The sequence below is a fragment of the Loxodonta africana genome, chromosome 7, assembly GCF_030014295.1.
Source record: "Loxodonta africana isolate mLoxAfr1 chromosome 7, mLoxAfr1.hap2, whole genome shotgun sequence".
NCBI classification, from domain to species: Eukaryota; Metazoa; Chordata; class Mammalia; order Proboscidea; family Elephantidae; genus Loxodonta; species Loxodonta africana.
In genome coordinates this window covers 36,878,681-36,902,120 of record NC_087348.1, presented here as the reverse complement: position 1 = coordinate 36,902,120, position 23,440 = coordinate 36,878,681, and the positions used below count along the sequence as shown (strand labels likewise).

Here is a 23,440-nt window from a genome sequence, read left to right as displayed (position 1 = left end):
GTTCCATCTGGTGAGGTCCATGTGTACAGTCACCATTTATGTTGGTGAAAGAAGGTATTTGCAATGAAGAAGTCGTCGGTCTTGCAAAATTCTATCATTCGATCTCCGGCATTGTTTCTATCACCAAGGCCATATTTTCCAACTACTGATCCTTCTTCTTTGTTTCCAACTTTCGCATTCCAATCACCAGTAATTATCAATGCATCTTGATTGCATGTTCGATCAATTTCAGACTGTAGTAGCTGAGAAAAATCTTCTATTTATCTTTGGCCCTAGTGGTTGGTGCGTAAATATGAGTACTAGTCGTATTAACTGGTCTTCCTTGTAGACGTATGGGTATTATCCTATCACTGACAGCACTGTACTTCAGGATAGATCTTAAGACGTTCTTTTTTGACAATGAATGCAACGCCACTCCTCTTCGAGTTGTCATTCCCAGCACAGTAGACTATATGATTGTCCCATTCAAAATGGCCAACACCAGTCCATTTCAGCTCACTAATGCCTAGGATATCGATGTTTATGCATTCCATTCCATTTTTTACGATTTCCAATTTTCCTAGATTCATACTTCGTACATTCCAGGTTCTGATTATTAATGGATGTTTGCAGCTGTTTCTTCTCATTTTGAGTCGTGCCACGTCAGCAAATGAAGATCCCGAAAGCTTTACTCCATCCACGTTATTAAGGTCGACTCTACTTTGAGGAGGCAGCTCTTTCCCAGTCATCTTTTGAGCGCCTTCCAACCTGGGGGGCTCATCTTCCAGCACTATGTCAGACAATGTCCTGGTGCTATTCATAAGGTTTTTACTGGTTAATGCTTTTCAGAAGTAGACTGCCTGGTCCTCCTTCCTAGTCTGTCTTAGTCTGGAAGCTCAGCTGAAACCTGTTCTCCATAGGTGACCCTGCTAGTATCTGAATACCGGTGGCATAGCTTCCAGCATCACGGCAACACACAAGACCCCACAGTACCACAAACTGACAAGACACGTAGGGGGACTGTTATATAAAGTATTTTTATACTCTTTTGAAAGGTTCTTTCAAAAATTGCATTTTGTAAAACGCTTTTTAAAACATCTAAAATTCTTACTCCGAACGTAGTGGGATTCCATATTTAAATGATCTGTACTACATCTGTGCTATAAATTCTGAGTAAATAAGAATGGTTCTGGGAAGCTTTCAATAATTTTGAGACTACAGAAAGTTTGATAAACTCTGATTTTGAATAAGTGGACTTATGGAAATGAAATTTAAGCTATGTGAAGAATACTAACTCAGTTTTTTCCAAAACACTCAAAGCAATTAACATAAAAGCAAAATAATGCAAAAAATATGAAATGATAGCTATATTGTAATAGAATGACTGAATTTTTTCTAAACCCTTAAAACATGAAGACCAATGTCTTCATGGTACAAATTATCATTGTTAGGAATGAGATAGTTCTTTAACTTAAGTATAAATATTTCAGTATTTTATCATCATTTTAATTATTTTAATTTAAAAAATAAACAAAAATATTCTATTACCTGTGGATCCTGCTTCATTTGAGCAACCAGTTTCTGGTAATAAAGAGAGAAAAAGAGACATCAGTCTTACACATCAACCTGTCTGGCAGGTTTGGCCCCAAATATCCAAGATTTTAAATCCACAGAGAAGATGAGCAACACAGTAATCAGAATAGGCCAAAAGTTTCTATGATCTATATAAGGCTAATGAGATACTCCTCTTCATACAAAAAGAAAAATAAACTGTCGCTTAATATTTGAAATGAAAGAGTATTTGCTTTTAAATAAATCTGGGGGATGGGGGCTTTTCAAGGGCAATTTAAGTAAGCTGGATGTTCCAAAAGCCAAACATCCCTTTAAAATGTTGTCATTTGCCTGGAGTCCCAGACAAGGCCTTGAAAGAAGCTGCTCACATACAAACAGGCCTGTTTGTATACAACAAAGTACAGATTTGGCAAGCCTGTTGGTTTGGTTCTTACCACAGAAGGAGGCTAGTGCCAGATTTGACTTTGCCACTGTCTTCTCCGGAGGCAGAAGGGAGGGAAGGAAGGATGTACTCAGAGAAGCAGTGATGTTTAGTATTTGAGAGTGAGGAAGTGGAGGACAACAATGGAAACTCTACCTACCTGGGTTCCACTGGGAAGAAGAGTGCTACTGAATACTTAATGAGATATGCCTCTAGTAGGGAAAACAGAAGCCCAAACAAAGAAAAATATTGTTTGACTCAGCTCAACTTCTAAAATCATTGCTGCCCAAATGTAACAACCATGAGCAGAAAAACTTGAAGGATAAAAATATATCAGAAGGCTGATTCCTAAAGGTATCTGGGAATGAGCTGTTTCCCAAGTGAATTTTTTCATATAACTCAAAAATCTGTCACTCCCTTTGGGTGACAAAGCACTTGTAAAATTTTAAATCATATTGGATAAAATTCTTTAAAAATATATACTTAAATATTTCTACTTAAGTAGAAAAAAAGTCAAGTTCTATTAATACTTAAGAGACATTATTACCATCAATTAATATAACACAATAAAGTCCTTATAATACAAAAGCCTAAAACTGCTAGGTTTTAGAAAGTTCTTCCGTTTGCATTTTAGGTTTTCAGTCTACTGCCAAGCAATCAGCTAACAAATCTTGCTACTACTATTCAGCCTCCCCTAATAGCCCTTGAACCCCAACTCAAATTTTCTGCTTCTGATCTGCTCTGTGATAGGCTTAGTGGGCTAATTCCAAGATGCGTGAATAGGTTGTGAGAAATAGCCTAAGATATCCCCTGAGTAAAATGTGTAATCTTTAGTGAATGACTTATGACATTTATTCTGACTAATCGAAAACCTTATTTCCTGGTGCTAAGATGCATTCTGGATAGCTAAGGTTGCCAACCATGTGATCTCCTAATACATGAGGTGTGTGTGACTATAATTCTACTTCATATTTGATAGTAGTGGCTCTTCTATGCCCTGGTTTTAATCTATAAAATAGTAACAATACACATTCCAACAGTTCAACGGAATTGAGATACAAGGTTTTATACATGTATACGTCTACTAATACAGCCTAAAGACTAGTTAGCCACGTTCAGTAAAAAAAAAAGCCCCTTAGTTTTTCTTTTTGACTTGATTACCAGAGAGAGCTGGATACTATACTAAGGTTACCTTTTTAAAGCTGAAAAGGGTTTTCTTCCATGACACTAGAATTTAAAAATGGATTGATAACCACGCTAAATCTCCACCTCTGGAATAAATACATGAACTGACTTATCTATCCATAAGCAGTCAAGTTGCATTTTAGACAATCAGAGGTAGGACAGGACAAGCTGGGCAACTTACAAGACCATCCAAATCCCTAGGGACTTTAAGCTGACATTGTGTTACCAAAGTTATGTTACTTTCTATTGCAAAGATGTAGTAAATTTTCAAGAGGACAGACTTTATACCGAGGGTCAGCAAGTTAGTGCCCATAAGCCAAATCCAGCTTGCCACATGTTTTTGTAAATAAAATCCACTGGAACACAGCACACCCATTTATTACATGTTGCCTGTGGTTACTTTTGGGGCAATGGTGGAGCAGCAGTTAAGAGCTACAGCTGCTAACCAAAAGGTTGGCAGTTCAAATCCATCAACTGCTCCTTGGAAACCCTATGGGGTAGTTCTACCTGTCCTATTGGGTTCACTGTGAGTCGGAATCAACTGGACAGCAACAGGTTTTTGTTTTTGTTTTTTTTATGGTTGCTTCGGCCCTATCACAGCAGAGCCAAGTAGATGTGACAGAAACTATAAAACACAAAATATTTTATTATCTGGTCCTTTACAGAAAAAGCTCATCAACCTCTGAAAGTTTTAATACAGCTTCCACCAAATTTCCATAAGAATAACCAAATATGGGAGGAAAAAAGGTGATTTTCCCAGAAAGATGGGATGCGCATCACAAGCCACCATTATTTAAACATTTATTAAACATCAACCATGTGTACATTGTACATTCTTAACCACCTCCTCATCCATAAAGACACGTAATGAACAAAAATATACCTCTACCACAGCAATACCAGGTAGCTCCATAACACACTTTTTAGGCCACCCGTCTTTCAAGAAAGTCTTAGAGACTTGTTCACTTGTGAGGATAAAGTAAACGCCGATTGTCAACTCTGCCATTTCTTGAGAGGAGGGAAAACTCCAAAAATCAGATTCAACATCCATTAAATCATCACTTATCCACACAAATTTCAGATTGATTATTATACCCCAGAAATTCATTGCATGAGGTGATTTTTGGATCTGAACAAACAGTGAATTTAATTCTGTCATTTGCCACTCAGTCAAATTGGGTATTGAACACACGTCTATGTTAAAATACTTTCGTCCAGAAAAAAAGACAGGGTGGTGTTTACGAATTTTTACTTTCTCTTAATTAGTACCAGAAGCAAGGCCAAATAAATAAAATGTGCATAACTTATTATATACTAAACTTTTTGAAGTTACTATGAAAACAAAATGTTCACATAAAGAAGCCCACCTGTACAAGGCAAACTGTAAGGCTGCTACTGAGAAAGTTTAACAAGATCCAAAGCAGCAGCAGGGATTTAGCATAGGGACCAAAGGCTCTTGCAACATATAACAAAAAAAGGGGGCAAATTAGGGAGCTGTTACCTGTCAATCATTTTTATCTTTATGATTAAAAAGACAGCACTGTATACTAAATATTTGTTACTTAAAAAAGTGAAGTCTCTGGCAGTTTCATATTTCAATGCCATACTTAAAAATAATTCTGAATATCATCTATAAAGATTTAATATAAAAAAAAGTAAAGGCCCTTGAAGCATTCCTTTAATTTGCATCCACCCTAATTCTGGGAAATTTGCAAATCCAGTAGTTATAAGAAACCCACGATATTCTTTCAACAATTTCAGAAACTAATCTTATACTGGACTATTTCATCTTTAAGAAATAGTTTCCTTCTTCTATTCTCCATGCCCACAATTTAACACATTCAAAAGTAGTCCATTCACCATAATTTATCCCTTTTGTGTGTGTTTGTGTGTGTGTGTGTGTACTTAGTCTAAGACCATACTTTAGCTAATGCCTAGAAAACAGACATAAAACAGTGATATTCTGTTTCTATACTAAATGCTAATTATTTAAGATACTTAAGGATAACTTCTTGTATTGATTACAGTTTCATATATACGTGTGTGTATGTGTGTATGTATGTTTTAAAGGTTTATTCAGCCTTGGTACCTGAGTTAAAATGTTTAAGAACTGTGAAATTTAAACATCTATGAAACAATCATATTTTCTTTACTAAAGGTTGGGATCAAGGCATAAAACTGAGTCATATGATGAGTAAAAAACTTCAGTATACTGCATGTCCTGTTATTTAAAACATGCCAGTTAATTTGCATGAACTAAGTCTCTCAGATGAACCAAAAGGTATAGAAAAAAAGAGGCTGTTTCTTTTAACATCTTTGTAATATTAAAAAAAAAAAAAAAAATTCAGTTCTTTTCTCTGGGAAAGTCCATTAATATTTTATTAAAACTCTTAAAAGTAATAAGTAAATATATACTATCAATGCATTTGTTGACTAACAATAAAAAAAGCAAATGACTCTTGGACAACTGCCTGGCTATTAAAATCTAAGTGAAAAGCTGAGATGGGCCCGTTTACTAATGTTAGCCATTACATTAATAACACAGTGTGGGAGAAGCATATAATACAAAATACCTGGTGAACCTGAATTTCCACTTTAAGAGCCTCCTGTAGAGTCTGCAACTCCATCCTCTACCTTCTCCACTTTCTCTTGTGTCTGTTAATTCTATAGTTTCTTCAGCCTCTGTTTAAAATAACAAACTCCTCTTCTCACTGCAGCTGTAGAGATCATAAAATGTTAGATCATTACGTTGGGCATAAAGAAAATACTCTTGTTAAATAAAATAAATTACATGAATAAAAATATTTGGCTCTCTAACACAGTGCAAGAAATTTCCCAACAGATTTTTTTTTTTTTTTAAAACAATTCAATACCCAAACTTCTGGGTTTTATTCTTTGAGCACTCCTCTACAGAACACTTCAGATAACGAAAGAAATGGGGAAAAAATGGGCTGAGTCCAGTCATGAAAACATCTAAACAACCACTACCTCTCAGCACCATGTTACAGAGTGAGCATACAGAGCTGACAAGTCCTCACTTCTGCCCTAGGTGAGTTCAGAGTCTAGCGGCGGAGACTATAACCACCCAGGACACGCTGTCCTTAGAGAGAGACACATAAAAACATGGTCATACATTTTTAAACATCACACAGAGTAAACTGGAGAGTTCAGGGTCTCTCAGAGGTTAAAAGGGGCTGAGGCACTTTCCTTAACACAGGTTCCTACCCTATTTTCAAAATGAAGAAACTTAAAACAGGGAAATTCTGGCATAATTTAAAGGCTTACATTTAACAAATTAACACTTTACAGAGATAAAATTAACACTTTAAACAGATAAATACAATGCAACGGGACTATGCTATCCGCAAAGTTATGACGGGAATATTAAAAAATATATTGTGCACAACAGGTGAAACAGTCTAGCAATGGCACACGTTTCCAGCTTTACAATGAACAGAACCTTCTTTCAAGCCTGGCTATGCACCTCTCCGATTGTGCATACAACTGCACTTGGAGGTAACTGTAAAAGTCTGAATCTGACGTCCTCTGCGAATGTAGCACTTGGCCTGACCTTCCCACCTCCTCCTCTCATCACTTGACTCATGGTGACTCCATGTGTTACACAGTGTTTTCTTGGCTATAACTTTATGGAAGGAGACCACCAGGCCTTTCTTCCATGACACCACTGAGTGGGTTCGAACTGCTAACCTTTAGGTTAGTAACCCAGACAAACCAAACCCAGTGCCATCGAGTCGATTCCGACTCATAGCGACCCTATATAGTTGAGAGCAAACCGTCTGTACCACCCAGGGACCTCCCCTCATCACTACTGCAATTTAATTAACTCAGTGGCTAATTTCCCCTTTAATTTTTTTCTTGAATGTGGCCTAAGACATGATTTTAGGTACTCTCCCAAAGCAAATGTCTGTTTTTGCCTGAACTAATTTAAACTTTCCTTCAAACCTCTTTTCTTCTTTGCATTTATAAAACTTAGAGCAGCTTTTCAGCATTCTTATAAACTGACCTTGATCTTCACACTTTCTAAAAATTATTCGCCTGTGGATAAAGTTCGCATTTTAACCTAATTTTCTAAAAGTTCTTTGAAGGCTGATTTAACAGTTATACTGGAATCATTAACTATATTAGTGAATATTAGTTTTCATTATTTTGCTTAATCTTACTAGGCTTAACATATCAGTAGCAATCTCTCCCCCAGGGCTTACATACTATGTTATGTAATATCAAAACATTCTAATCTAAAAAAAAATTTTTTTTTTCAAATGCTAAAATGAAGGCTAGGAAAGGATTATAGGAGTCCTGGTAGGCCAACAGTCAAGCGCTTGGCTGCTAACAGAAAGGTCATTGGTTTGACCCCACCAGCGACGCCGAGGGAGAAAAGATTTGGTGATCTGCTTCCGTAAAGATTAAAAAAAAAAAACCCGTTGCCGTCCAGTCGATTGCAACTCATAGCGACCCTAAAGGACAGATTAGAACTGCCCCACAGGGCTCCCAAGGAGTGGCTGGTGGATTCGAACTGCTGACCTTTTGGTTAGCAGCCAAACTCTTAACCACTACGCTGCCAGGATTTCCCATAAAGGTTACAACCTAGGAAATCCTATGAGGGTTGTTCTACTCTGTCTTACAGAGTCGCTATGAGTTGGAATCAACTCGATAGCACGTAACAATACAATATAAACAGGAAGAATTACTGTACAACGATATCGTCAATGGAATACTTTTACAAAGGGAGTAAGTTTAAGGGAGATAACTTGGAAAAGGAGACATATTTTGATGAAGAAAGTGGAATCCTTCACAGAAGAGAATAAGTGACAAGAAACAAACTTTTTTTTTAAACTTATTAGCTTAGAAGTTTATGGAGCTATTATAAAATAAATAGTAAAATTATTAAATTACTGAATTTTGTTGTTATAATAAGCTTACTCTAAATACAACAGCAAATTTAAAACTATACAATCACTTTACACTTCAACCAAATAAAAAAACAACACCAAACCCGTTAACATCAAGTCAATTCCAACTCAATATGACCCTATAGAACAGAGTACAACTGCCCCACAGGGTTTTCAAGGAGCACCTGGTGGATTCAACCTTTTGGTAAGCAGCCAAGCTCTTAACCACTATGCCACCAGGGCAATACGAAAAAAATCTCCCTATTCATATTCTTGACTTATGTATTAAGAGTTCTTCTTGAAAACAGTATTTGAATTTTAATTCTCCTAAAATCAGTTACAAGGTTCTATCAGAAAATGTGTCCAAAAGTAATTCCTTATAATTTTTGTCAAATTAAGAATCACTTTAAAGCTGAAGGGGTATTTTCGAGAACAGAAAGGCCATATTTTATTTTACAGAAGTAACATGTAACACCATAGCTCAACTCAGCTCACATAGACTCTGAAATAAACAGCAGGAGAACTTACAACATACATGAAAAAGGGTTAATATAGTTTATATTGAGCACTCGCAAATAAAAAAAAATACTGTGAAAAGGCAATTCACAGAAGAAGAAATAAGAATAGCCAACAAACATGAAAAATATTCATCCCTGTTAGAGTCATAAAAATGTAAATTTAAGAAGTTTTATCTACGAAACTGACAAAAAACTTGTCACAATAATAATACTCTGTGCTGCCTTGAGTTTGGGTCAGGTGACTTTCCTAATTTGCTAATGGTTACCTACGGGTGGTAGCACTAAGATTATTTATTTTCTTCTTTTAGGGATATCAATATCTTCAGAATTTTCCACGGAAGTTATACACTTATTTTTAAATGAAAAAATTAACTGCAATTGTATCTAACCCTGGAAAAGAATATTAACTGAGAATTGATAGATGAAGCATCAAAAAATTTCATACTGATTAAACAAAATGCTCAGGAAAATAAAAAGTAAAACCAGGGTTTAACCTGGAGCTCCAAATGTCAAAGAGTGCCTTGCATGATAAGAAGTCTGTAACTCAAGGAGGAGCTGACAGCTTTTACTTCCTCCGTCAGACTGTTGTCTGCGTATTAGAGATACACAAAGGAGTGAAGTTTGTTTGGTAAGGACTCTAAATGCCAATTACTCATTTTATTTCACAATAAAACTGAAGGGTTAAAAAAAGTAATAACTAGTTTTAGAGAAACTTATAAGGATAAGAAGATCCATTTGAAAACTTTCTTCAAAAACATATTCTGGGTAGTAATTTTGAGGGACTGGTCTCTCTCTAAATGAACGAATTATATACATATATTTACAGCTTACAAAAACAAGACAAGCACAAGTTGAATATTTTGGGGGCATTAGGCAACTCACGTCGCCATCATCTGAAGACTGTTTGGGACAGTACATAGCATCATAGAGAAGGCATTAGTTACTAAATTTGTAAAGAATAATTTATCATACTCTGAACAGTTCTAGTAAGTTATTAAAAACAAATCAGTTGCTGCAAGGTGAATAATAATATTTATTCAGGTACAATGCCTTTCACCACCCAACAGCTCTAAATAATACCATCAGAGAGGGCAATTGCCTAGCACAAAATACCAATGTCTGGAATCTTCAAAGTTGCACATGTTAATCCTAAAGGTCTTTCACCTTCAAATAACAAAAACACAAACACACAAACAAATAATAAACCCACAAACCAAACAAACAAAAATAATCAAATCTCACCTAAAAAGACAGCTGTGGTGTCTGGAAAGAACATTCACCGTGCCAAAAAACCTGATCAGAATCCATGCACTCACTGAGTAACCACTCTTGGTCCCGGGGATTTTTTGTTTGCTTACTTGTTTACAAATCAGGAAAATGGGAACAACATCACCTACTTCATAGGATTGTTATGAGGTTTAAATAAGGTAAAACGATATGAAAAGCCCTTCATAAATTATAAAGTACTCTGCCGTCCTTTATATAGTTACCGGTAACTCTTTTACTCATACAAACTGTAAAATTTCTCAGAATAGTACATTGCTGAGAAGCCTCTACGCTTTCCTACTTCCAAACTCTCTAAGAAAGAGACTTCTAAATATTTTTCTGTGTATAGTTCTGCTTGGAGATACGTGACCTCTAGGTCTTTTATTATGATCCCTAATAACTTGTAGTAAAGCTGTAGTTCTGAATTTACTGCTAACAAACACTTTGCTCTGTTCCTGAGTTGACATAAGCCTTTTTCCAACCAGAACTCTACTCATCAACCAACAGTTGTTTTAACCAACAGTTTAGTCCCTGACACACTGTGCCCTCAGACTGAACTCCCTGTAAACAGAAAGCTTCGTTTCACTATTTGTATTTAGTTGGTGTAAGACTCCTCCCTCCTCTTTAGATCTGTATTCTCAGACTTAGTGTTTAGAGTTATTGTTAGGTGCTGTTGAGTCTGTACTGACTCATAGCGACCCTACGTACCACAGAACGGAACACTGCCCTATCCTGTGTCAGCCTCACAATTGCCACCATATTTGAATCCATTGTTGCAGTTACTATGTCAATCCATCTCATAGCGGGTCTTCTTCTTTTTCACCAACCCTCTACTTAAACTCAACAGCACCTAACAACAACTACTACTTTACCAAGTATGATGTTCTTCTCCAGGGGCTCATTCCTTCTGATAACACGTCCAAAGTATGTGAGACGGTCCTCCCCATCCTCGCTTCTAAGGAGCATTCTGGCTGTACTTCTTCCAAGACAGGTATGTTTGCTCTTCTGGCATTTCATGGTATATTCAATATTCTTTGCCGACACCATAACTCAAATGTATCGATTCTTCTTCAGTCTTCCTTATTCATTGTTCAGCTTTTGCATGCATATGAGGCAACTGAAAATACCATAACTTGGGTCAGGTGTACCTTATTCCACAGAGTGACATCTTCACTTTTCAACACTTTAAGGAGAACTTTTGAAGCAGATTTGCCCAATGCAATACGTCGTTTGATTTCTTGACTACTGCTTCCATGGGCGGTGACTGTGGATCCAAGTAAAATGAAATCCTTGACAACTTCAATCTTCTCCCCATTTATCATGATGTTGCTTACTGGTCCAGTTGTGAGGATTTTTTTTTTTTTTCTTTATGTTGAGGTGTAATATATATTGAAGGCTGTAGTCTTTGATCTTCATCAGTAAGTGCTTCAAGTCCTCTTTATCTTCAGCAAACAAGGTTGTGTCATCTGCACATCAGAGGTTGTTAATGAGTCTTCCTCTAATCCTGATGCCGAGTTTTTCTTCATGTAGTCCAGCTTTTCAGATTATTTGCTCGGAGAGGAGATAACGCTGAGAGATAACTTAAAATAATATCCTTAACTTTTAAAATTAATTAATAGAGTAGGTTTAATTAATTATTTAAAATAAGGGCCAATATAAAAAGTCTTGGCAGATCCATGCATCCTAACTTCTTGTCACATGTTTAATACCCAAGTATCAGGTTTCCACTTGTGTAAAATACTTATTTCCTTCTATGTATGCAGAGCAGCCCTGGTGGTGCTGTGATTAAAGTGTCTGGCTGCTAACTGAGAGGTTGGTGGTTCGAACCCACCAGCCACTCTGCTTCCATCAAGATCACAGCCTTGGAAACCCTATAGGGCAGTTCTACTCTGTCCCACAGGGTTGCTATGAGACGGAATTGACTTGACAGCGGTGGGTTTGGTTTCAGTTATGTAGCGATAATAATCCTGAGAAATAACTCAAAATAATATCCTTAACTTGTAACTGAATTAATAGTCTTAAAAATAACCCAAGATACTAAAAATAATACAATTCTTTTCATAGTATTGTTACTGAAAGTTTTAACACTTATTAAAATGACAACATAAAAAAACTCAATGTAATGTTTGTTTTCTTAGCATTTAACAAATTTTCAATAAATTCTGATTTATCTTCATAGTGTTATTTCTTTGTTAAAGCGCCACAGGACAACAGAAAATGCTATTACACAAAAGGTTGACAACCCTGATTTTAGAGGCTACCCAGAAGAGAAAAAAAAAAAATTTTTTTTTTCTTCGAATCTAGCAAAGTTACTATGCTCAAACCCAGCTATTACAGCTGCTGACAAAAATCATCTTAGCTAGTTAGACTGATGTTTCTTAACTATTAAATTAAAAATATATATATGTGTACACACACATACAAAATTAGCTTTATGATATCTGAATGTTTGAAAGTGTCTATAAAATATGTATCTTATTTCTGTCTTTAATTTTTTTTGGGGGGGGGCTTTATTTAAAAAAAAAAACACACACACACACACACAGAATACCTACACAGATCCTACCACTGCATACCACTGCAGCAAAGGGCTTCTGTGATATTTTGGGGCAAGCTAGGGTTTCCCCACAGCACCCTCCCCTCCACAGGTCTGCCCATGTCCTGCACCACTCCCTACCATCCACACTCATCACAATGCACAGTTTCTACCTCAGCTTCCTGGTGCCAGATCTATGCTGTAACACATAGCCTTCTATTGCCTACCTTTCTTTAAAGAAATCAAGCATGCCTACTAAAACCATCCCAACTACACCCAACAACAGGGCCATTAAGTACATTTAGAAATTTACAGAAATTCAAAATGAAGGAAGCTGGGGAGCAGTGTATCAGAGCATAGTGACAATGAGACCAAGATTTTAAAATTGGTTGCCACATGTACCAGAACACTATTTAAAGATAAAAGACTACCCAGAGATGCCTGGCCAAAATCTTCTAAATATTTATCACACAAAGGATAACATAAGAGGATGTAGTGGTCTCAGCATAACCAGTAAGTACTTAACAGAAAGAAGTCAAAGTTATGGGAGATAGATTTCAGATCAGTGTAAGGAAGAACTAAGGATTAGAGCTGTACAAAAAAAGGAATGGGTTACCTTATGAGGTAGTGGGCTCCCTGTCATTAGAAGTATTCAAGAATGCTGCATATCATATCCCCCTCTTGGAGATTCACAATGCACATTAGCATATTAAAGGTTCTGAGAAGTCCTGCAGTAAAGAAACCTGTTTAACTTTGTTTAACCCAGCATTTCCCAAAGTATTTGATCACAGAGCCCTTTTCCCACCCCCACCCTAACACAATAATATTTACTCCATCTCTGTGGAACCAGAGTTCCTCAGAATACAAAAAACAATGAGCTACATTTTTTAAAAATGTAGTACTCAATATGTACCTGAATAACAACCTGCCAGGAATATAGTATAAGAAATTGCCACACATGGTAAAAGGCTGAAAGAGAAGGTCCTTTCTAATTCTAAGACTCTGTGATTTTTATCACATCTCAAACTAAAGGGCTACTAGGGTCTTCATTATTTATTTAAAAAGGTTCCATGAGAGAAAGGCAAGTAGAGTAACATGGTAGTAAAAAGCAAAGTTAACCAGTTCAAATGCCTCCCTTCATGTCTAAAGCCCAATCCCTAAAAGGTAACAAGAGATACCTCGAGGACCAGAAGTTATCAAAAACAAGCATATGTCTACTCTGCCCACCAAGTTAATTACTATTTGAGAGAGAGAAATTTTTCAAAAGGAGTAGCCTTGTGTTAGGATACTACCCTATTCCAGTTACCTGCAAGTTTAATATTTTTTATCATAATATACACCAATTAAGGTTAATATTTGCTTAATGCCTTATCACTAGACTGCCCTATGCAATCTGTGATCTTGAATTAGACATTTAAAGAAATGATTAAGTGTGTTGATTTACAAGCCACTAAAAAAAAAAATCTATAAAAGTAGATATTAGGGAAAAAATGTATTTACTTATATGACCTGCACACTTTTACACTTCTCTTTTTCGTTTTTTCCCTTTAAATAAAAAAACAACACACTAAAAATGTAGTGTCATACATGAAGCCACTCCAACGTTAAGTTTAAGAATATAAATGCTTAAGAGCCTCAAATTTCAAAGTCAAGAGTCCCACAGTTATATTAACCTAGCTATTTTGCACATATACTGCGGCCATCAAATTTAGTAGTGTGTTAATACATAACACAATGGGAACCTTAACTTTTAAATTTCCTGACTTTTCAATTCTCAGCCCTAATCGCTGCATTTAGAACATTTTTGGCAAAAGGGGCTTTTACGTTTTAACAGGTCATCGAAGGTAGGAACATGCAAGCCTAGCAGTATTATTAGAAACACAAATGTATTTGAGATACGGCTATGTGAAATTAGACAAAAATTTCTCTTTCACTCAGCGCAAACAGCAAAGCCTCATTGCTGGGAGAGAGCTTTGAACTATTATCCAACTAGCATCAGGCACACTACGTCTGCCTTGTTAAAATACTTACCAGTTTTGGGGAAACTTGCTCTCCTTCAGCTCTCTATCCTCCTATAACAGAAGAAGGGGAAATGGAATTAGACTACAAACACAGATGTACAAGTCATCAAAAACTGAAGACTTAAAAGATTTCTATCTGATTTTAAGAAGGAAAAATCAAAATATATAAAGTCTCTGAAGTTCTAAACCCAGAAGAAAAAAGGGAAGAGACAGGTAGTGTTTACAGCAAGGAAAGAACTTAAGGGCAGTTAAATCTCCACTATCCCACAGTTCTTTCAAGACAAAGTAAAGCAGTTGATGGTTTCCCTTTCTTAAGAGACACACAGAAATGAAATGTCCCTCCTCTAAATGACAACACACAAATATACTCTCACCCCCAACAAGTGACCACCGCTGTCTGTTGCTTTACATTAACAATTTAACATCAGGAGCCGTAGATTTGGTCCACTTAAAGGGCCTTTTTCCAATTAACCTTAAAATGGATTTGCCTTACGTAGAATTTAAAAATTCATAGCATTTTATAATAATGTATAGTCAGAATTTTAAATGAAACTCTTCACTCACATTCTTAAAGTCTCACTACTTTCGAGTGTAAGCTACATACACAGGAGTGACTTTCACTATGCCACGTTATGTAATCAATGACGAGGCCAGAAAGAAAAGGTTTTGGGGTCCAGGATCCAACACTCAGTAATCCTTTTATTATTTGTGGGTTTTTCTTAGTACTATAAAGATTAACTAAACTCCATTAAGTTGACTTCAAGGTCAGAAAAGTCAAATCAAGCTATCATGTTTATTTTTAACATTTTACATTTGTAACATTCCCTACCCCAAACGTATTAACAAAAATAAACAAAATTCAAGAAACAAGAATTAAAATCTTTCCCCAATAATTTAGCTTCAAATTATTTAAATTTCATGTGCCATGCCCTAAAACTGTAATTTTGAGAGCATGGCACGTGTAGTAAGTAAGCAGAGTCCTCCTTAGGCCTTAAACATAGCACGTTTGTTGACTGATGCTACTCCAATACTGTCTCATTTCCCCTGGGGATATTTCAAAAGATCTCCATGTCACCCAGATTATAAGACTTTCTTTTATCATGTATAGTCATATAAAGCACACAGTAAAATAATTTAAAAGAGATGCAGTTCACGTAGTTAACATTCATTTCCAAAAGAAATTCAATTTGCTGTTATATCCTGTCTTTTCTTTACCAGCAGTCCTTTTTAAAGTTCTCAGGTCCATATAAATGACAATTTTAATTACCAAGGTTAGAATGACTCCCAACGAAAGGAAAAATCATGCAACAATCTGTAGGATGATGTGGTTATTAAAAAGCGGATTCTTAACATTACAAATACCTACAGGACTCAGTACCACTATAGAAAATGCCCAGAACACTGCCAGGCACAGAGGAAATGCTCAATAAATGTTTGTTAAATGAGTGAATTGACTGGATGGACCCTAAAACTGTCAGTTCCAGGCTTATCTCCCTATTAGGCCTTTCTGGTCAGCTCTTTCAGGCTGGGGATAATTTCTTACGCATCGATCTCCCACAGCAGTATTTATTAGATGAATGTTTTTCTAAAACTGTTTTTATACAAATTGTTGATTAGGAAGTAAAATATTACTGTTTTTTAAAATATAATGAAAAGGGAAAGACTGATAAATTAGACTAAATTAAAAATAAGAACTTCTGTTCATTAAACACAAAAACAAGCGTTAAGAGTGACAAAGCCAGCCACAGAATTGGAGAAGATAATTTTGACACATATAATCAACAAAGGCCTGTACCCAGAATATATAAAATATGTTGAAACTCAAAGCAATCAGGATGAGGCTGGGATTTTAACTTCTACTTATACAGTGTAAATTCTTCTGAAAAGTCGTATCTAGTAAAAAGACAGCACCACGGGCATATACCTTATCTCCAGGGCATTTTCTTAAAAAAAATCAGCAGCGGAGCCAATCCCAAAATGATGATAAATTTTACCACGATTGCTGAATGATATCATGAAACTGCTTATAAACCTGCTTGCAGTGACTGTTGAAATCACATAGGGAATCAAAGTCTGAGAGGTTTAGTGACTTTTCCAGAGGCCACACAGCTCGTTGGTGGTGAAGCTGGAAGAGAGCTCACTGACCTTTGACTGAGCTCAGCTTTCCACTAGCCCTCACTTCCTCCTCTTAACCAGCTGTGGCAGTTACTTCTCTATGAACTAAATTATAATAAATACTGGTGAAATATTTTTGAAGGAGTCCTCAAAGTTTTTCTAAAAAATCATAAGTGAGCTGTTTAGAGTAAGTTTTAAAACTTGAGATCCTTTATATCTAAAAGACCCCAATGAATAGGCTTCCGAAGGACCTGTAAATGCCAGGATGCTGTATGCTAAAGTCTCTAGCATGGGCACAGGTAGAATTTTCTGGGAAAAGGGTCCACTGCTTTCATCAGATTCCCAGAGCGGTTCAGACACCCAAGGAACAGTAAATTACTTTTAGATCACCACAATCAAACCCAGTGCCGCCAACTCGATTCCGACTCATGGTGGCCATGTAAGACAGAGTAGAACTGCCCCACAGGGTCTGTTTCCAAGTTGTAATCTTTACAAAAGAGCGCTGGTGGCACAGTTGTTAACAGCTATGGCTGTTAACCAAAAGGTCGGCAGTTTGAATCCACCAGCCACTCCTTGGAAACCCTACGGGGCAGTTCTACTCTGTTTATAGGGTCGCTAACCAACTCGATGGCACCTAACAATAACAACCTTTACGAAAGCAGACTGCCACATCTTTCTCCCTCAGAGTGGCTAGTGGGTTTGAACCACAGATTTTTCAGTTAGCCCAGAGGGCTTAACTACTGTGCCACCAGGGTGATTCTTAAATAATGTGCATCAGAACTACCAAGTGTTTCTTCTAAAGACAGTGATTATTAACTGACTACCGTTTGGAAACTGATAAAAAAAGAAAAGCAAATCGTTTATTTAGTAATACTGAGTTAACAGAAAAAAGTAAGATTTATATAAGTTTATACTTTTTACATTATTCACATATAAAAAGGATTTGAGTCTGAAATGCAGGTTTATTTCCTCATGTTAAGCTGGTTGAAAGTCCATTTAAATTTGTTTCTCACGTACATTTCACACTTGTAGCTAAGGTAGTTAAGAACTTTAACCATATTTCCTTGAATTTTAAAAATATAGATTAGTCCTTAAAAATACGTTCAAAGCACTTAAGTCAGAGTAAATGAAATTATTTTTGCCCTCAGAGATGAATATTTTGCAAACATAGCTTCACATGATTTTTTACAAACTGGAGGTTGTTCACCTCTCTAGAACTTCACCGGTAGTTGCTTTAATTAGAGCTGGTAAAGAAACAAATCAGATTTCTCAAACGGTTGTAAAATTTTCAATGTTATAAGTAAGCCACAGGTGATTAACAACTACTTCCTAAGTACCTTTTATAAAATATCTAAAGCCTTTGCATATGAAGAATATGCAATAAACAAGTTTTGCAGAGAAAAAGCTCAATACTAGATCATGATTTAAAATAGGCTAAAATTTAAGTCGCCCCACTACAAATTTTAAACGATTAAGTTTATAGCCTGTGCTCAATCATAAATTTTGATAAGGGACTAGAATAGCACAGATAATTGTCATTCAAAGACACTTTAAAATGTCACCTTACCCAGAAGATTCAATGTCTTCTTTTCCCCTACTAAAGCAAGCAGATAGTAGCCTAATACACTAAGTTTTAAGCACAAAGTTTTACTGCTTTTTATCTGTTCTTCCTAACTTCCAACAGAAAGCATAGTAAGTTTGAAATAAATTTAAACGTAGATAAAAGTTTAGAAGAAAAAGCAGGATACCGCTTACTGAGATTTAGCTTTCCCGGGCCCAATATCACAGTTACCCTTCTTGCCCCATCCCTCTTAGCCTCTAGAGAACATCCCTTCAGCACTCCCCCCAACCCCCAATCTCATGAAGTATCAATTTTTCCCCCATTATTGGGTCACTTCATTTTTCCCATCTTAAAAAAGAAAAAAAAAAAATTTCCTTAACTCCGTATCCTCCTCTAGTCATTATTCACATCTCTGCTCCCATGTATAACTCCCTGAAAGAGTTAACCATATTCACTGTCTCTAGTTTTGGTTCTCTCATTCTCTATCGAACCCAAACCCACTCCATTAGGGTCTAGCCCATTCTTGTCAAGATCACCAATAACCTCCATGTTGCTAAATCTGATAGTAAGGCCTCGGCCTTCACTTCTTTGTTCAGCATTATTTGACCCAAGTTGATCATTCCCTCCTTCTTGAAACCCTTTCTTCTCCTGACTCCCAGGACACAATTCTTGATTGATTTTCCTCTTCCTCTTTCTGGCCACTACTCTCAGTTTCTTTTGCTGGTTCCTCCTCATCTCCAAGACTTCAAAACGTTAGGTTGCCATGGCTCAGTTAGGTGATCTCACCCAGTTTTGTGGTTATAAAAAGATCTATATACCGTTGGCTTCCAAATTTTTATCTCCAGCCCAGACCTTTCCCCTTGAATTCCAAACTCATTCATATACCCAACTGCTCACTAAACACTTCAACATTGTTGTCAAATAGGCATTTCAAGTTCATGTCTAAAACTAAACTCCTGATTAACCCCCAACCTCCTTCTCATAGTCATCCTCATCTCAGTAAATGGCAACTCCATCCCTTCAGGCCAAAAACCTTGAAATAATCATTAACTCCTCTTTTTTCCACTACCCACAACCCATTCAATAGCAGACAATGTTGACTCTACCTTCAAAATACACTGACTTTGAGCACTTCTCTCAACTCCACTACCACCACTTTGGTCCAAGTTACCATTATCCTTCACCTAGGTCATTGCAATAGCCTCCTACCTGGTCTCCCCACTTCTACTCTTGCCCCTATTCTCTCAGCAACCAGAGTGATCATTTTAAATTTAAAACAGATCTTGTTACTCTTCTGCTCAAAATCCTCCAATGGCTTCCTATCATATTCAGAGAAAAGGCTGAAGTACTTTATAATGGCCTACAAGGTTCCCAATGATTTGGGGCACCTCCTATTCTCCGACCTCATCTTCTCCCCTCTTCCCACTGCTCACGCGGCACCAGCCACACTGGCCTCTTTTCTGTACCTCAAGCACACCAAGCAAGTTGTACCTGCTTTTTCCCTCTGAAAAAAAAACCTGAATGTTCTCTTTCTCCAAGTATCTTCATGGCTCACTCCCTCAAAATGTTTAGGAAATCTATTGCAGTTGTAAGTATAGGAGAAAACTGAAATAAAGACTAATACTGTCCCAACTGTACCCCTCCCCCAACTTTTACTCATGATCTTTCCAACACCTAGAATACCCTTTTCACTTTCTCTCTGCCTATCCAAATCTCATCCAACAATTACGGTTCAAGTAAAGATCTACTGATTAACGCAGACTCTCCTTCCCTAACCATCCTAACTCCCAAGCCCTCTTCTGAACTCCTGGAATGTTTATCATCCCTCTCACCCATTTTAGAATTTAACCACATACTGCCCCATATGGCTAATGTTTTATCTCCCTGACTATACACACACACACATGCATATACACATGAAGAGTAGAGTAGAAATAATCCTTGTACAAGTAGTTCTCAAGCCTAGATCAGGAAAACCTGTACAACTTTTTAAAATATAGATTCACAGGCCCCACCCTTGAAGGTTCTCAGTTCATTAGGTCTGATTTGGAGCCCAGGTATCTGTTTTTTTTTTTTTTTCTCTAAAGTTCTCCAGAAGATTCGGATGGTAGCCAGAATTAGGACCTACTGCCTTATAGTCCCCTACGTCCTTTGGTATCTAGGGAAGTTGTTACTGTTAGCTGCTTTTGAGTTGGCCCCTGACTCACAGCGACCCCATGTACAACAGGAACGGACCATTGTGATCCATAGGGTTTTCACTGGCTGTTATTTCAGAAGTAGATTGCCAGACCTTTCTTCCTAGTCCATCTAAGTCTGGAAGCTCTGCTGAAACCTGATCAGTATCATAGCCAACACACAAGCCTCCAGTGACAAATGCGTGGTGGCTGCCCTTGAGGTACACTGACCAAGAACCTAGAGGCCCAAGGAGGTAGATAACTAGCTCAAAGCTGCAAAGATCTGTGGCAAAGCCCAGCCTAAAGCTCAGATCTCCTGGGTCTCCCAGATAGAATTCTACCAGAGAAACACTACTGTCTCCTCCTAGGAAAGCAGGCCTCAGATATAACTTCGAATGGATGCCTGAGAGTGCCCAACTCTAAACGTAGAGTCCCAAGGAGGTAAATGACAAGCCCAAAGCTACAAAGGTAAGTTGAAAGCCCAGCCTAAATCCCAGATTAACTGCTCTCAATCTAGGAATCCTCCCACTGGACTGTGCATAAATAAATCAAATTAATAAAAATCTACAATTCTGATAAACCAAAAAATATAGATAGTATAATTATCTAATACCTGATCAGTGATTGCAGTGTCCGAGCTCTAAAACAGTGCACACTGACTTCTACATGCTTGAGAAATGTGAGTCAAACTCACTGACGAAAGACTCAGAGGTCAGAGAGCAATTGTGGGAATTTTCACTAAGTTCTTATACAATACGTACAAAAGCTTGTAAAATAATTTATTTTGTGGTTGAGAAGTAGTAAGAGAATGGAAAGAAATCTTGCTTCATCACGCTATAAAATACAAAAATCCTTAGTCACAAGCTTCCACAGCTCACAAAGCTGTAAATGTTTTCTGAGTCTAATCATCATAATGTAAACCTCATAATTACAGATCAGACTTAGTAAATCACCCATATCCCAAGACAACTCAAACTCTACCTTAATATGATCAGTTAACCTCAGGACCAAAACTTTTGCCATCAGCAACAACAATAAAAAAAACAAGTCAGGTATCTATAAGGCATTACAAAGGGGTCTGGGCTTCTCTTGGAGTACGGGGATTTAAGCAAGTGCCTCCTGTTAACACTAATGGGAGTTCTGGGTGGAAACCATGGGCACAAAGGAGGAAGATCAACACCCAGCACTGCATCTGTGAAAACCCTTTCTACTGCACTAACTGCAACTACTGGGAGTTGTTCTCTCAGAAATGGGATAATAGACCCAAATTCCTATGTCTCTAAAGCACAAAGATAATTCAAATAAAAGTCACTAAGGAAGGTCACAGGTAAACACCAGATTAAAAAAAAAAAAAATACAAGAAAAAGCTAAAGTAAAATAACAATTAACACACTAAGGAAAGTTTATAAAATAACATTACTATGCACAGAAGAAACTAGTGGAAAGAAGGTATCTCATAGAAAAATTAATTCAACAGGATTACGACAAACAAATTTTTAAAAATTACAGCATGGTAAACCCAACTATAGCCAGAAGCTTGTCCAAAGACACACAACATGTCAAAAACTCCTCCCCAGAAGGAGCCCTGAGTACACTACAATCCTTGCTTTTAAAACACAGATGAAACTTCCTGCTGCACTGATAGCCAGGAATAATCACAGAGTACTTCCAGACAAACGGATAATGATCACAAGCTGCCAAGGACGACCAAAACTAACTAAATAAAAAATTATAGCACCTTATTGTGTTTCATCCTGCCTCACTTCTCAATATAGCACTGCTGTACTTACCAGGCTGGAAAACGAGCAGGTGCCTCTCAGGCTATAGAAAAATTAGTGACACACACACACACACACGCATACACTGAGACACAAACACAAAGGCAATGATGTTCTTTCTTTCACTTAAAGGGGCTTAAGAAATGCAAGGCTTTGCTTTAGGCCTACAAAACTAAGAGCAGGCCTTACCAAAGAAGTGAGGAAAAAGACAAGGTTTTTCCTAAATCCACATTTCAAAGACTAGAAGAGTTAACATTTATTTCAATTACAAGGAGCTGGTAACAACCCATTTTTTAAAAAAGAAGGAAAAATCAAGTCCCCCTCCCATCTGCAAAAGAAAATTAGAATCTTTTCTCTCTGACTACACAGGTTTAGTTCCACAACACAAATAAAAAAGGACTCTGACTTAAGGCCTGAGAACTAAATATGGTTCCATAATATTCACGGGTGGAGGGGGGGACCTATGTAGTCCAACATATTGATTCTTTATTATCATCGCTATCATTAATGAACATTCATCTTCTTATCTGTATACTGAAACGTCAGTGGGAAATTGAAACAGCTACAATATGCTGGGGCTTTAACTTTTGAAACAAAACCCACAAAGAAACAGAAGTCTGAAGCATAAAGCCTCAATTACGCTGATAAGCAAGTGGCCCTAAAACTTGAAAGTGAAAGCAATAGAGACCTTAAAAAGAAGTTGTTTGCTTTATATTAATGCTAGCCTTTAAAACCAAAAATATGTTCTGTTACAGAAGACTGAAATCAAGGCTTCCATTAACCTTGCTTAAAAAAAAAAAAATCCCATGAGCATGGATTTTTTTCCTAAGTCTCTTCATCAGAGCAGCATGGGGTCCCATTAGGCACCCTATTTTACTTCCACCTTATAAATAACGTTAGCTATTCGCTATTTCCATGGAAACCAAGTACAGAGAAACCCACTTAAATGAATATCGGTTAAAGGAATAAGTTTTATTTTAGAAAGGTTTTGCTGCTCTAGATGAACTCTACTGGGGAATACTACATAGTCTTCTTAAGTATAATTTTTAAAAATATATCTTTGGTGTAGAGGGAGCTTATTAAAGGTCCTGTTAAATAAGTACACTCCTTGCACTAAACTAAACACGCCAAACAGTATTGTAACACTGAAGATACATTTTCAACGCACTGCACAGGGGTTTAGATCTACAGTTTCCACTGACTATGTTTCCTCATGCATTGGGATGGAATAATCACCCCTATGGGTCTAATTTAAACTAATAAAAGCAAGAAAATTCACAATAAGGCTACTGTCACCTTGTAGTGACAAGTAATCAACAGGCCCCATGACTGCGGGCACTCGCACAACTTACTACTTACTCTTCCAAAGAGAAGCATACAAGAGAGCAAATGGCTTAAGTTCCT

At 37.0% G+C, this 23,440-nt stretch overlaps 1 protein-coding gene across 15 annotated transcripts in view; it reads right to left on the bottom strand.

Annotated features, from left to right (window-relative positions):
- Positions 1–23,440, bottom strand: part of PHF21A (PHD finger protein 21A) — a 213,743-nt gene that overhangs the window by 170,067 nt on the left and 20,236 nt on the right. For 7 of the 15 annotated variants that reach the window (XM_010592099.3, XM_023550687.2, XM_010592101.3 and 4 more), the window contains exons 2-5: positions 14,419–14,459; positions 13,004–13,115; positions 5,731–5,874; positions 1,528–1,560 (exon numbers count right to left, since the gene is read on the bottom strand). In XM_010592099.3, coding sequence (XP_010590401.1) covers positions 1,528–1,560; positions 5,731–5,784 — 87 coding nt within the window. In that variant the 5' untranslated portion in view covers positions 5,785–5,874; positions 13,004–13,115; positions 14,419–14,459. Of the gene's footprint in view, positions 1–1,527; positions 1,561–5,730; positions 5,875–13,003; positions 13,131–14,418; positions 14,460–23,440 lie in introns of all 15 variants that reach the window. The other 8 variants (XM_010592098.3, XM_064288231.1, XM_064288230.1 and 5 more) reach the window with 2 other exon arrangements.